The 15128-nt window shown below is 59.8% G+C and overlaps 1 protein-coding gene across 5 annotated transcripts in view; it reads left to right on the forward strand.

Annotated features, from left to right (window-relative positions):
* Positions 1–14749, forward strand: part of ARHGEF4 (Rho guanine nucleotide exchange factor 4) — a 204590-nt gene extending 189841 nt beyond the window's left edge. For 4 of the 5 annotated variants that reach the window (XM_012497811.2, XM_030801453.1, XM_030801454.1 and 1 more), the window contains 9 exons: positions 6367–6546; positions 7524–7700; positions 7769–7948; positions 8745–8977; positions 9331–9460; positions 10967–11098; positions 11814–12057; positions 12887–12964; positions 13555–14749. In XM_012497811.2, coding sequence (XP_012353265.2) covers positions 6367–6546; positions 7524–7700; positions 7769–7948; positions 8745–8977; positions 9331–9460; positions 10967–11098; positions 11814–12057; positions 12887–12964; positions 13555–13706 — 1506 coding nt within the window. In that variant the 3' untranslated portion in view covers positions 13707–14749. The remainder of the gene's footprint in view (positions 1–6366; positions 6547–7523; positions 7701–7768; positions 7949–8744; positions 8978–9330; positions 9461–10966; positions 11099–11813; positions 12058–12886; positions 12965–13554) is intronic. The other variant, XM_030801452.1, reaches the window with a different exon arrangement.
* Positions 14750–15128: the final 379 nt, after the last annotated feature.

Consider the following 15128-nt stretch of genomic DNA (forward strand, 5'->3'; position numbering starts at 1 on the left):
CCGAGGATGCTATAGGACATGAGGCCAGCTCTTGGCCACCCCTCATGGAGTCGCTCTGACTCGCTTCAGGTGTTTGTCTTCCCTGAGTTCCCGTGCCGCTGGACATCCCTCCCCAGGCCTGACCTGGCCCTTATTCCCCCTCCTCAGCCCCAGGGAGGAGCCTGATGGCTGTCAGTGCTGCAGATACCTTGTGCTCATCCTCATTAGGCTGGACAACAAGCTGGGCTTAGGTGCTCCATGAGGTGGGGCAGGAGCAGCTCACAGTCCCTTGGGGTCACTGCTGCCACTTTTGCGCAGGGCTGCAAGGTCACCTGGTGGCCAGCCCCTCCAAAGTGGCTTTCCTCTTCCCTTTGTCCTCCCAAAGCCACAGCACTGGGGGCTCACCCCTCATCTGCCCCAGACACCTATGTCTCCCTTCTGCTTGCACGTCAGTCCTGCCACCAGCCTAGTTGGGCCACTCCCCTCCCTGGTGGGAGCTGTCTGTCCAACCCCTCAAGGGCCTAGGCCTTTGCCTTCAAGCTTTCTTTTCTTTTCTTTTCCTTTTTTTTTTTTTTTTTTGAGACAGGGTCTCACTCTGTCACCCAGGCTGGAGTGCAGAAGCGTAATCTTGGCTCATTGCAACTTCCACCTCCCAGGCTCAAGTGATCCTCCCATCTCAGCCTTTATCGTAGCTGGGACTACAGGCACACGCCACGACTCCTGGCTAATATGTGTATCTTTTGTAGAGATGGTGTTTCACTATGTTGCCCAGGCTGGTTTCGAACTCCTGAGCTCAAGCGATCTGCCCGCCTTGGCTTCGCGAAGTGCTGGGATTACAGTTGTGGACCACTGCACCCTGTCTGCCTTCAAGCTTTTCTGTTAGGTTTTTGGTCATGAAACTCACATAGGAAAGCTGTTACCACTGCCGTTCCTGCCATAAACCCAGCTCTCTGGGATATAGAGGCTGGGGACTGCTAGGCAGGAAGAAGGACCCTGCTCAGTCCTCAGTCAGGGGTGCTTCAGCCACCTTCAGTCCTCCCCAGGCTGCCCTGCTGTGCATGGGGCAGAGGATGTGCCTAGCACCCAGCTGGGGCTGAAGAACCAACCCGTGCCTGCCCAGGCCTGGCCCAGTGGCCAAGCAGGCTGCTGTAGACCCTCCAGCACTCAGTGCCTGTGCCGGCCATCCAGCTCACCGACCCACTGTGCCCAGGGCCCAGAGGACATGTACCCTTCTGGGTGGCCAGCTGTTGAGAGGCCACAGGTGCACAGTGAAGCATCCACACATTAGGGGTTCGGAGCCACACCCCATGAGAGGACACATCACCATCTTACTAGAGGAGTGCTGGGATTCGGAGGTACCAGCGAGACTTTAGATGTCTTCTGATCCCCTCAATTCTCCTGAGAGCTTGGGGGAGCAAACCTTGAGACCAACGTTTTCTAAAGAACTGGGCGTGAGCAGTACACCAGGCAGATGGGCCCAGGCTGAACCTTCAGATGTGAGGGAGGCACACAGCCTCTCTGGACACATCCCTGACACTCCTCTGCACACACACACGGGCACCCACATGTGTACATATGCACATGCATGGAAACCCCACCCACATACACACAGGTACCCATACGTATATACACACACAGAGGTATCCCCTTACACAGGGGTACCCATGCACATGCACACACAGGTACCCCTTGTGTACACACATGCACACACACGGCATCCACTCTGCTTTATAGTCAGCAGGATGGCGACATTCAGGGTACACTCACCTATCCTTGCAAGGGGTGGCCAAGAGCTGGCCACACACAGACAGATCAGAGCATACAAAGTCACTCCCATGGGAACACCCAGTCTCTGCACACATTCCCTCTGTGCGCCCCTCCCTGCCCTCCAGGGACTCTTCTTGCTCCAGGATTCAAAGCACTGAGCTTGTTGCCCAGAAATCTCTGCCCACAGCTGAGCTGAGTGTTTAGCCCTCTCCCCTGCAGTCTTCTTATCTCTCAGGACACACTGACTGTACCTGGGCTGTCATTCTTAAGGATAGAATGAGAGCTCTTGCACAAGAGCTTTGAAACCTACAGGGTTAAGGTTGCAGGCTGTGTCGAGTGGAGGCAGAGAAAGCCCTGGACGCCTGGCTTTTCCAAAGGAACACAATGCTGCTCGGACGCTGCGGTCAGTGAAGAGGGGCCCCTCGGGGTGGATCGCTCCCACCGGAGTTTAAATCCTGCCTCCACCATCCCTGCATTCCTGCGCGATTTTATGACTGAGCAGAATCCCTGACCTTTCAGAGCCACATTTACTCATCTGTGAAGTGGGGGCCTGCGGCCAGCCCTTGTAAGGAATCGGAGTCCCTGGCCCATGCCTCCCCAAAGCGCCGGTGTCAGGCGTTTTGGCCTCTGTATCTCTGAAACGATGAGGTCCTGGGGCATCCCCGAGCGCCCCCGTGGCCATTTGTGCCACTGGCCAGCCCAGGGCCAGGACTGTTGTGCCGGCGTGGAGATTGCCGACCCTTTCCAAGGAGGTGCCATGGGCGCAGCGCAGCGCAGCGCACGCCCGAGCCGCCGCGGCCCCGCTGAGCCTCTCCAGCCCGCCGCCGCCGCCCCCGCCCGCACAGCCGGCTTGGTTGCCAGGGTTGCCAGGGCTCGGGGCCTGGGAGGCGCCACGCGCACGGCGCCGGCTTCGCGGGAGGAGCCCCAGGCCCGCGAGCGCAGGCGCCCCGCCTCTCCCCGGGCGCTGCGGGCCACTGGCTCGGCCCTGCGCGGCAGGATCTCGGGGCCGCACGGAGCGGGAGGCCGGGCGCCATGGCGAGGGCTCCGCAGCCCCGGCGCGGCCCGGCGGCGCCCGGGAACGCCCTGCGCGCCCTGCTGCTCTGCAACCTGCCCCCCGGCGCCCAGCGCGTGGTGGTCTCCGCCGTGCTGGCGCTCCTGGTTCTCATCAACGTCGTGCTGATCTTCCTGCTGGCCTTCCGCTGAGCAGCCGCGCAGGGCGCCGCGGGGGACCGCGCCGGGGTGAGTGGCGCCGGCGACGGCACTCCAGCCATTGCCACCCGCGGCCTCCGCACTGGTCGCGGAGGGGAGGCGTCCCTCCCACCCCATGGGCTCACTACCAGGGCCTGGTCCGGGGGTGTTGCCGAGCGGGTGCCTGAGGGGCGTGGCGGCACGTGTGTCACATGGTCCTTCTGTCCTCTGTGCCCTGTGGGGAGTGGGGGCTGCGGGGGCGAGGGGGGAGGCCAAAATGGCGCGTCTCTGCGTGTAACCGAGGATGCGGATTCAGCTGGGGCTCGCCGGCTGCTTGTCTGGAAACGGAGTGCATGTGACCGCTGGGTGAGCGACCCGCGCTTGCATCTGTGTGGGTTGAGTCAGGTGTGTGGAAGACGCCCGGGCACCGCTGCGCATGTTACCTGCAGTTGTTTTTCCCATTTTAGGCCTTAAAATACGTGGTGTCAGACTCCCCACGGGCAGAGCTATTCCTGCCCCCCTTGCACGTGGGCCCTCTGAAGCCCCCACCCCTGCTGCACAGCCTGCGGGTGTTCACAGCCGCCCCCACCCTGCACGTCTGGTAGGTGGGCAGGGTGGGGAGGGCAGTGGCGGTCACAGGGAGCAGCTGGAGGCAGAGCCTGGCAGCATTGCCCTTCTGGAGGCTGTCAGAGTCTCAGAGGCACAGGAAGGGATCCCGCTCCCTGCCCTGGGCTGTTTTAGTCTCAAATATGCGCCTCCATTGGGACCTTCCCCCACAATAGAACAGCCAGTTTCACAGCCCTGCTGTGTCTCAAGAGTCAGTCTCTGCTCCCTGCAGGCAGAGAGGCAGCCTGGACTCCTTGCCCCTTGGGCTTGCCTGGCTTGTGTCTTGGCTCAGGTGCAGCTGTGTCTACGAGCACCAAAAAGGGCCTCTGCCCAGAAATGCAACCAGCGCAGCGGCATCGGAGGTGGAGCATGACTCTGATGTCCTACGAAACTGTCTCTGACCTCACAGAGCCACATTTTGTCTTGGTGACAACACAAACAGTTCACATTCCTCCTAACTCTAAATTAGGGTACCTCCCAAGTAGGAGGCTATACAGAAGGGGCTGACATCCTTACCTTGGTGGGAGGCACAGGAGGAGAGCTTTTTCATGGCATGTGTCCCTCTGCCACGATGAGACAAAGGCAGTTAACACCTCCTCCCCTCTTCCCCAGGGTCTTCCAGGTGACTGGGCAGGACAAGTGTGGGGCTCGTCCCTAATGGTGCCTGGAAGCTGGCCTCTGTGAAGCCCTCCTCTTGCCCGACACCTGGTGGCCTTCCCTGGCAGCTATGTGGGGGGCTACCTATGCCGGACCCAGTCCCGCCTGCAGGGACAGGCAGCATAAAGGAAGGGGGAATGGGGGCACCAGGCTTTTGCTCAGGGCTCATTTAAGGGAACCTAGGGACAGAGGGTGACACCTCACCTGGTTAATATCAGGCAGGAACCTCCTGAGAAGGGAAGCAGTGGGAAAATGAGCTGTGTTGAGTGTGTCGGGTCACCTCCTCACAGCCTGTGTCACAGACCCCAGGTCAGGGCCATGTCACCTACAGCTCACGCTCTCACTGGCATCCCCAGGCCGCCATGTCTGCTTCCTTCTTTCACTGGAGCCTCATCCTTCAGGGCCTCAGCGGGGTGAGCCAGCTCCCCACCGTGGCAGGTGGGCTCCTACCATATGGTCTCCCCAGCCCTCCTGTCTCATCCCATCTGAGTGGCAGCAGCAGCTCATGATCTGGAGACCACCTGCAGAAGGTCTTTGTGGCTGGGAATGATAGCAGTGGCCCCCTGTGGAAGCCTGCTGCCTCCAGGAATAACCCAGGGCTCTGTGCATGGGACCCCGCCAGGGCCTCTGGAGGTCTGCAGCCCCCCAGGTGGCTGCCGCACTGTGAGGGTTCCTGTGCTCACGGGCTCATGGATCACTCTGAGGAGAGCGTCCATCAGGATTGGAGCAGGTTTTACTCCCAGGAAAGAGAAGCTTTGTCCTTCCCTGAACTTGCTTGCTCAGGACCCCTGGAGGAAAGCACCATCCCTAACAGGCTCTGGAGCTTCAGTGCTGCAGTGGCCAGCCCCAGCCCTCACCCTGCCCACTCAGGCAGAGGCCTCTTAGCTGGAACACAGGACTGGCCCCTCTCTTGGTTTGCATGTTGAGGTGAGGATTCACACAGTGCTTAGGGAGTACCCAGTGAAGTGAAAGGAGGGCTCCTGGGATAGGAGCTCAGAGGAGGGCCTATTTGTGACATTCCCATCCTTCACCGCCTAGCCAGGCCCACAGCTGTGACAGCCAGTGCCAACACCTGGTCGTAGCAGGGAGGGGCATGGACCTCACCTCCTGTGCAGCCCCAGCCCACTCCTCCTTTCCTGCCCTAAGGCCCTAGAACTCCTCATCATTCAGGGAGCAGAAACAGATCCCATGTTAGGAGAAAGCAGCGGTCAGCCCCGTGGCATGCAAGGGCTGCCTGGGAGGGGCAGGGGAGTGTCCAGTGTCTCAGTCCACACCACTCTGGAGCAAGGCACTACGCTGGTTATTTGAGCAGAGAGAAGCGGGTGAAGAATGGTCGGCTAGGTATAATGTGGTTGACTGGGTAACACTGCACAAGAGCAGTCCCAAAGTGCCTATCACAGAGGTAGCAGCTGCAAAACGTTCCTACTTCTCCTGGAACTTGGGAAATGAAGGGAAGAGGTTGGACTAACTCAAACTTAGGATCACAGGGCTTGGGACCTAGAGCTCTAAGAAGGGGCATTGCTCAGCTGGTGCTGGCATCTCTGGGGCTTGGGGTGGGAGCAGGGGTGCCATGAGGTTGGTTCTGCAAGTGTTGAAAAACAAGCTCCAATCACTCCAATGGCGGGGCACTGTCTACCTGGATGAAGGGGCATTGTGGTTGGTGGCTGACCTTACAGGCAATGCTCATCCACAAGAAGCCCACAGGAGGGCACCAGCCCCCAGGCCCTCCCTCCTGCAGCCTTGCAGCCCCCAGGCCCTCCCTCCTGCAGCCTTGCAGCCCCCAGGCCCTCCCTCCTGCAGCCTTGCAGCCCTCAGCCTCTCCCTCCTGCAGCCTTGCAGCCCTCAGCCTCTCCCTCCTGCAGCCTTGCAGCCCCCAGGAATGCTGGGTTGGGAATGCTAACAGGGAGCAGTTGGCAGTCCAGTGACAGGATCAGATTCTGTGGTCAGTTCACTTCCGGCTCCATCACTGAGCCTCGATAATCTAGACATGCCCAGAACACAGCCCCTGCCCCAGAAAAGCCCTGCTCCTGTCAGAGGCAGCCTTGTCAGCTCCTCTGTAAAGGAGTCAGGATCCCCTCTTCCCAGGGCTGCTGAGGCAGTGGAGACAGAGGGCATGGAGGCCCAGGCAGCCTCCCCCACTGACCCACCTGCCCGTGGCTCTCTCGGCAGCTCATCAGCGATGGCAGTGTGGTCTGCGCTGAAGCACTCTGGGACCATGTCACCATGGACGACCAGGAGCTGGGCTTCAAAGCTGGGGACGTCATCGAAGTGATGGATGCCACCAACAGAGAGTGGTGGTGGGGCCGGGTCGCCGACGGCGAGGGCTGGTTTCCAGCCAGCTTCGTTCGGGTATGGTTCCAAGCCCCAGCTTCTCCCAAGTTGGGCCCATAAAAAGCTACCTGGTTCTGCATAGAAATCCAAGCCCAAAAGAGCCCTGGCATCCGAGGTGCAGAGCGCTGGGTGGTGGGTGTCGGGGCGCAGTGTCACAGCCTTCCTCCTCCTGGAGTGCCACTGCTCCTGCTCCCACTCCCCTTCTGGTGAGCCCTCGGGGGCCAGAAAGGAGAGCAGTTGAGAAATGAGTGTGTGCAGACACTAGGCACCCCTCTGCGATACCCCCACAGCTCCAGGCGCTAGACATTTCCCAAGCCCTGAAAAGCACTGATAGGGGACTGCTCACCTCACACACAGCCCCGGGAGTGGGAACCATGACTTACACCTGAGGAAGTTGAGGCACGGTCAAGTTATTAGCCCTTGACGGTGATAGCAGAGAGGGTACCTGGATTCCATCTAAGGAGGTCTCCGGTCTTCAAGGAAGGAATCCAGGTGCAGTCTCCAAAAGGCCTGGCTCAGGGTCTCCAAGCTGAGGGCCGTCCGGCGGGGAGGTCCAGGCCCTGGTGTTCAGATGCTCCAGACCCCCTGGGAAACTGTCCACTCCGCACCCTAAGCCTTTCCCCAAGTTGCATGTTAGCCAGCGGGCGCGCCACCTATCCGCCTGCTTCTGCCCGCGGGGGCTGGCAGGAGCAGGCACTGGTTCAGGAACTGCAGCAAGCGCTCCAGCCTCTGTGCAGGGCACAAGCAGGGCCTAGGAAGGAGGCCAAATCGGTGTTGGGATCACACTGACGGTGGCTGCGGGCGTCGGAGCCGCCATTCCTCGGTCCAGGACTTGCGTGGGTGGCGTGGTGGGGGGAGCTGGCCCGCCAGCCCTCAGCCCCGCGCCCCGTGCACCCTGCGGGGCCTCCGAGGCCGGGTTCCCGCCGCTGCGGCGCAGGGCGCGGGGCGTTGCTCCGAGGGATGCGGGGCACTAACCGGCCTCGCATGGCCTGCAGCTGAGGGTGAATCAGGACGAGCCCGCGGATGACGAGGCCCCTCGGGCCGGGGACAGCGGGGCGGAGGACGGCGGGGCGGAGGTGCAGAGCAGCAAGGACCAGATGCGGACCAACGTCATCAACGAGATCCTCAGCACTGAGCGGGACTACATCAAGCACCTGCGCGACATCTGCGAGGTGAGGCCCGGCCGGCGGGCGGTGGCGGGGGACCCGGTCGGGGGAGGCCTGACCACGTCCGCCCGCAGGGCTACGTCCGGCAGTGCCGCAAGCGCGCAGACATGTTCAGCGAGGAGCAGCTGCGTACCATCTTCGGGAACATCGAGGACATCTACCGCTGCCAGAAGGCCTTCGTGAAGGCCCTGGAGCAGAGGTTCAACCGCGAGCGCCCGCACCTGAGCGAGCTGGGTGCCTGCTTCCTGGAGCATGTGAGCGCCCGCCCCCAGCGCGGTCCCCGGCCCCTACCTGGGCGCTGCGTTCACAAAGGCTGCCGCGGGCGCCAGCGCGGACAGCGGGTGGCTGGTCCCAAAACCTTCCACAACGCCTAGGCCCCAGCTCCAGCCCTCTATCTGCCCGGCTGCCCGCACCCCTCAGGACAGTTTTAGGATGGTCTCTGCTTCTGGGTGGGGAAACCAAGTCAGGGAACGCTCCTGGGAGCAGAGGGCTGGGGCGTCCCCCAGGAAGGACTTGCTTTGACAGATAGGAGGGCAGAGGCCTGCTGAGCGTCGCAGGGGCTGTTCAGAGTGAGCTCTGGGGTTTCTCACACGGAGAATTTACAGCTTGCTTAGGCGGCAGATGCCGGCTGGCATTTACCAAGGTTCACTGGGCACTAAGTGGACACCTCCTAGCCTCACCTGGTAGAGAAGGGCCTTGTTTTGGCCCTCTTGGGCAGTCGAGCGGGGGTGAGCAGAGGATACCTGTCCCAGCCAATCCCCCTACCACCGCCGCTTTTGGCATTGTTATCCCGTCCTTGTTATCATGGATTTCACCCAGAAGGCTAACGTGCAGCAGGGACAGCTGCTCATATTCTCACCATTCCTACCCCTGGGTGTGACTCCATGTAGCTTATGACCCAGAGAAATAGGTACACAGAGCCTGGGTCTCCCCTAGCCCCCAGCCCAGCTCCTGAAGGAAATGTAGAGGCTCTTGCCTTTCCCAGACATGCAGCTGTATTGCCTGTGGGAGCAGCAGAGAGCTCTGCTAACCTCCAGCTGTGCCCCTCAGCAAGCCGACTTCCAGATCTACTCGGAGTACTGCAATAACCACCCCAACGCCTGCGTGGAGCTCTCCCGGCTCACCAAGCTCAGCAAGTACGTGTACTTCTTCGAGGCCTGCCGGCTGCTGCAGAAGATGATTGACATCTCACTGGATGGCTTCCTGCTGACTCCGGTGCAGAAGATCTGCAAGTACCCTCTGCAGCTGGCTGAGCTGCTCAAATACACGCACCCCCAGCACAGGTAGGAGGGCACTGAGGCAGGGAGGCAGCCCACGCCTCTGCATGCCTCCAGTCAGCGAGTTTGAGCATTAGCAGTATGCTGGGCACTGCTGCAGGCCCTGGGGCAACACACAGAAAACTAGCCCTGTCCTGATGAGCTCCTTGCAATGGGGGAAGAGGATGCCAATAGGATATTAAGCTCTGCTCTGTGCCTGCCATTTATGGAGAAGCGAAGGGCTGTGCATCTGATAGTGAGGATGTGGTCAAAGGGCACAGCCCCAGAGGAAAGCAGCTCCACACATGGGGGCTGCAGGGGATCCTCACCCTTTCTCTGTCTCCAGCCTGCAGCAGCCTTCCATCTCTGTTCTGCCCCAGGGACTTCAAGGATGTTGAAGCCGCCTTGCATGCCATGAAGAACGTGGCCCAGCTCATCAATGAGCGGAAGCGGAGACTTGAGAACATCGACAAGATTGCTCAGTGGCAGAGCTCCATAGAGGACTGGGAGGTGAGGGCCTGGGGGCGCAGAAAATTCCAGGAGGTCTTGGCCCCTTGCTTTAAAATCATGCTTGCCTCTGAAAAATCTAGAAGGGAGCTGAAGCAGGGAGCTGCGCTCCTGGGAGCTAGCAACGGATGCTCATGGTGTGAAAGCCCGTCCCCAGCGTGGGCTCTGGACCTTTGGTGCTGCCTTCTGTAGCAGGCTTTGGCACCTGGTGGCCTCTTTTCTATGTGAAACTCCTCCCATGAGCAGCCAGCCAGCCCAGGAGAAGCCCTCAAGAGAGGAAGTGTGTTCCTCAGAAGTGTTCTGTCCCTCTGCCTTCAGGGGACAGGCCAGATTCCTGTTTTAGTTCACTGCTGGGACTCCTAACAGAAGGCTGCAGGCCCAACACAGCATGACCAAAAATGCGTCACCACCCGTCAGAGCCTCCTGGTTCTGTTTGTCTGACTTGCACGTTTCCCTTTGCATCTGCCAATCTTGCCTTAGAACTAATAACGATGTTCCTGTCCCCCTCCACCCACCCCCATTTGCATCTGCCAATCTGCCACCTCCTGATCTGTTCCCGAAGGCTCCCTACCCACATGGGTGCTGCCACCACCATGCACCAGCTGTCAGGGAGAGAAATGGCCTGGAAATCAATCAGTATCAGCCACAGAACATAATGAAAATACAGATTCCAGGGCCCCACCCTGGACACAGTGAATCAGAAGCCCTGGGGCGGGGCTGAGGAATAGGGGCAGTCAGTTGTGAGATGGGACTGAGCAATAGGGGCAGTTGTGAGGCCCAGCCCTGGCACAGGGCCCTCCAGAGTCACTCATCCCAAACAGGTCACCGCCAACCACTCCCAGCTGGGGTTTGCATTTTCAAGGAGGAGTGAGACCAGGGCATGGCTTAGTCTAAAAGTATGAAGCCCAAGGGCGGATGACGGACCTTCAGGTACTCAGTGCATTTAGCTGGGAAGAGGGCCTCCTTGGAGCTCAAAGATTGGCCTCAGAGGTGAATCCCAGACAGGCCTAATTCTTCTCTAGGGCAGCACTGTCCAATCAAACTAGCATGTCAGCCACATACGGAATCGTATGCTGCTCAGTAGCCATCTTTAAAAAGGGAAAAAAAAGAAACAAGTGTATTTAATTTTAATAATGTTTCATTTAACTCCAAAATAGCATTTCAACTTGTAATCAACTAAAATATCATTAATGAAATATTTTACATTATTTCATATGAAGTCTTCAAAATCAATGTGTATCTTACACTGACATCACATCTAATATGGATTAGCCACATTTCCAGTGCCCAAGAGCCACCAGAAGCCACTGGTGACAGGGGGCTCCTATTTTGCAAGGACAGCCAACTCACAGGCCAGACGTGCCACCTCTTCCTCCCCCTCCCACCATGGCCCGGCCAGGTGGGTGCTGCAGGCAAGGCCGGGGGAGGTGCCCCACCCATGATGGGGCCAGGAAGTGGAGCCCACGGTTGGGTATGCTAGGCTCATGGTTCTCCTTGGGATCTTCCCAGGGAGAAGATCTCTTGGTCAGGAGCTCAGAACTCATCTACTCGGGGGAGCTGACTCGAGTTACACAGCCTCAAGCCAAGAGCCAGCAGAGAATGTTCTTTCTCTTTGACCACCAGCTCATCTACTGTAAGAAGGTACCAGAGCTGCTCTGCCCTGCTGCCCCAAGTTGAGCAAGTGGAGGGAGGGGAGCTGAGGGCTGGGAGCAGCTGCCCAGAAGACAGGTGCCAGCCAGACCATACCCGGGGAGCCTGGCCAGACCCTTGGGGCTGGGATGGGATGACTCTCTGCAGGTGAGCCTGGTAGCCCAGGAGCAGCAGGCGGCTTTCACGGTCTGACCAGGCCGGGTGCTGTTGAGAGCATGGTCTTTCCTGACCTGGCCACCACTTGCTCCTCAAGCTACCTCTTCTCTCCCTGCAAACCTCCACATCCCCTCTCTCCAACTCTGGAGTCCCCTGCTCTAGCCACCTCCCAGCTTCCTCTACGCTGCTGGCTTCTGCTCCTCTTTCAAAATATGGCCCCGTGGCCTTGTGTCCATGAAGCCCTCCTTGTCCATGGGTGCTCTTTCCTGCGTGTGGTGTGAGCCACTGTCTTAGTCTCCCCACCTCAAAGACAGGGCCAACCCCGGGCTAGTCAGTACCTGCACAATAAAGGAGCAAGGCCGCTCCACTCATGGCTCAGCATGTCTGTGGGCTGCAGAAGGCCTGCTCTGCCCTCAGGATCTCACTGTCTGCTGGGGAGGTGGAGGCATCACCAGCAGCCCCTCCTGTGGCTGGGGAGAGGAGGTGGGAGCAGCTAGGAAATGGTCAGGGGAGCGGTTCAGCAGCCAGGGCTGAGGCCAGCATCTGGCAGGACCTGCTCCGCCGCGACGTGTTGTACTACAAGGGCCGGCTGGACATGGACGGCCTGGAGGTGGTGGACCTGGAGGACGGGAAGGACAGAGACCTCCATGTGAGCATCAAGAACGCCTTCCGGCTGCACTGTGGCGCCACAGGCGACAGCCACCTGCTGTGCACCAGGAAGCCCGAGCAGAAGCAGCGGTGGCTCAAGGCCTTTGCCAGGGAGAGGGAGCAGGTGCAGCTGGACCAGGAGACAGGTGCGAGACCCTGCTGGGCCTTGCCCCGCCCCCAGGGCCCACCCGGCGCTGCCGCCTGCCTGGCCGCCTGCTGGTCAGGAGGGCGCCGCTCAGCCCTCTCAGGCTGCAGGGTGTAGTAAGGCTCCAGGCACCTCTAGGTCCCAGTCATGAGCATAAGGCTTTGCCTTCATCACCTCAGTGGCAGGGTTACCTGACCATATCCCATGATACAGTTCCTCAGAGTTCAGCCCCAAGGCATGGGTCTACTGACTTTTGACACGTGCTCACATGTGCACACACTTCATAGGACGGGGTCCTCTGCTCAGTGCCCTGGGTTGCTGGGACCTGGGGGACCCCTTTCCAGCCAGCGGAAGCCTTGGGAGAGCCTTGGAGTGGGCTGTGGGTACTGGCCTCAGAAGCCTCCCCTGCCCCATGCACACAGACGTGTCCCCACTACACCTTCCCTCCTGTCCACGGGCCCCCACATTACCTGCCACAGTGACCAGGTCGGCTCTTGGTCTGGGAAGGAGGCTCCACTGCAGTGGAAAAGACACTAGACATGGAGTGAAGGTGAGAGATGGGCGGGCAGAGGAAGGACTGGGGTATCTTCATTTTCTGCCAGGAGCCCCAGGACAGGGCACCAGAGCATGCCCTCTGCCCTGGTTGGCTGAGGCAGGCTGACTGTACAGAATGGGCAACAGTCCCCGCTGTGGCCAGTACTGAGTCCCCAGGACATGATGAGACCCCTGGACACCAGGAGGGTGCAGGTGTGCAGAGAACTGCACCTGGGGCCAGGAAGTGTGGTGCAAGGAGGAACGGGGCAGTGACCTCACCTGTGCCCCCTCCTCAGGCTTCTCCATCACCGAGCTGCAGAGGAAGCAGGCCATGCTGAATGCCAGCAAGCAGCAGGTCACAGGGAAGCCCAAAGGTAGGCGGACAGCAGCCCCACCTCCTCGGCTGCCCGGCCCTTGCCCTGCTGACATTCCCTTCTCTGAACCACAAAGCCAAGCCAGCTAGCCACCGGGCCTGAGGGGGGCCCACTGCCCTTTGCAGCTGTTTGTTCCCAAAGGTTGGTAATAAGGGGCCACTGGGGAAGCTTGGGGTCAGTATATGGTTGACATTCTTACTCTCAACACCTTGGCTCCCCCAGAGCAGGGCCATCGGTGACAATGCTTGTTTCCCCAGGGCTCCTTCCTGACAGGCATCTGGGGTTGGGGTAGGGATGGAGCTGATCTCCCCATTTCTACAGAGAGCCATGCCCCTGAAACATTACATGCCTTTGCACAGGCCACCCATCCTCTTCAGGCTGCTGCAGGAGGCCAGGCCCAGGCCAGAGACCCCAGGCAGCCTGAGCTCTTGGATGTGGTCAGCTCTCCAGGAGCAAGTCCCATGTGGCAAAACTGCCTCCTATGGCGGCTCTGAAGCAGAGCTCTGGGACGGACCCCATGCTACCCCCAACAGCCGGGGTGGCACTCTGCCCTGGGCACCCATGACCCTCTGCTGTCTCTCCCTGTTCAGCTGTTGGCCGGCCCTGCTACCTGACGCGCCAGAAACACCCAGCCCTGCCCAGCAGCCGGCCCCAGCAGCAGGTCCTGGTGCTGGCGGAGCCCAGGCGGAAGCCATCTACCTTCTGGCACAGCATCAGCCGGCTGGCACCCTTCCGCAAGTGAACTGGTCCCTGCCTGACAGCACCTGCTGGGCCCTCCTGCCAGTGGCCCCGTTTTTCTTCCCCAAGGCCCACTCTGCCTGGCCTTCCTCTGCCTGCAAGTGAGCAGGGCTGGGCTGGGGAGTTGCTTGTGCCACCACGATGTGCCAGGTCTGTACTCCTGTTGTCTTTTTCCCTGCTCCTGGTGCCGTGAAGAGACCAGCAAGGGGGCAGACCTGGCACACGCCACACCCCCCTGCAGCTTGGGCCCCATCCGCCCTCTGGACCTGTGTAGGGCCTCACTGCTGGAGCGGGGAAACCACAGCTCAGCCAAGGCCCAGCTGGGGAGAAGGCGCTACCTGCGCGGGACCCTCTTCTCTGGAAACCTAATCCTCCTTCCTCTCATTTCCTCTGGGCAGGACTCTCTGGCCTTCTGTGGCCTGCAATGCCAGGCCGTGTGCCCCTCTGCCCTCTAGTGCTCCTTCCAAGTCCCCAGCCCAGCCAGTGGTGCCAGGCAGCTTGCCACTTGGAAGGGCAGGAACCAGGAATTCCACACCCTTGTGTTGGGCCCAGAGCCCGCCCTTCGCCTCCCAGCCCCTCTAGACACTGCTGGACACCCTCTTCACTTGTGTGTGTGCAGAAAGGACAAGGCGGTGCAGTCGGCTGCATCCTCCCAGTCGGGAGTGTGGCCAGTCTGCCTGCTGCTGTGCGGTGGCTCCAGAACCACCTCGTTCCTGGTTTTGTTTGGATTTTGGCATCTTGTTTTTCTAACAATGGAGAAAAAGAATTGATTGTTAGTGACACAGAAGATTGCCTTACCCTCGTGAGCGTGAGAAGCCATAAGAGACTGAATTCTGTGGCTCAGCACGCAGGACTGACCCACAGCCCAGGCAGCGGGTGTGTGGAGAGGGCGCCCCGTCCTGCCAAGGGGCGCCAGAAGCAGAGCCAGGGCCTGGCAAGCTGGCGCGGAGCCCACAGGATTCAGCAGCATGGACAGTCACTCTTGCACTATTCCTTCTCCAAGCCAGAAACCACATTTAATTTCATAAATAAATTTATGAAAAGTAACCTGGCTGCTAGCCCGTCTTCTGTGGGTGTGCGTGCATTTTCCTGTGGCTGTTAACCATCACTACCCTAGGCCTTTCCCTAAAAAGGAAGAATGAGCCCAGCAGCCTCTAAAGGTGGGGTGGGGGCTCACCTGTCGCAGATCACACCCTCGGGGCTTTAGTGGAGACAGGCTAAAGTGGGGCTGGCTGCAGTTGGCCTAAGGAGAGCAGGGCCAGGCCATGCTGGTTGCTGGTGGGGAATACAGGTAGCTCTGCCCTCCCTCGCACTCAAGACCCAGAAACCACTGCTTCCCTGTGTTTGACTGGAGCTGGCCCACATGAGTTTGGCGGGTGAGTAGTCAGTAATCTTTCTGGGCCTCAGCATCCCTGGTGAAATGAGG

This window comes from Nomascus leucogenys, chromosome 20 (assembly GCF_006542625.1).
Source record: "Nomascus leucogenys isolate Asia chromosome 20, Asia_NLE_v1, whole genome shotgun sequence".
Classification (NCBI taxonomy): domain Eukaryota; kingdom Metazoa; phylum Chordata; class Mammalia; order Primates; family Hylobatidae; genus Nomascus; species Nomascus leucogenys.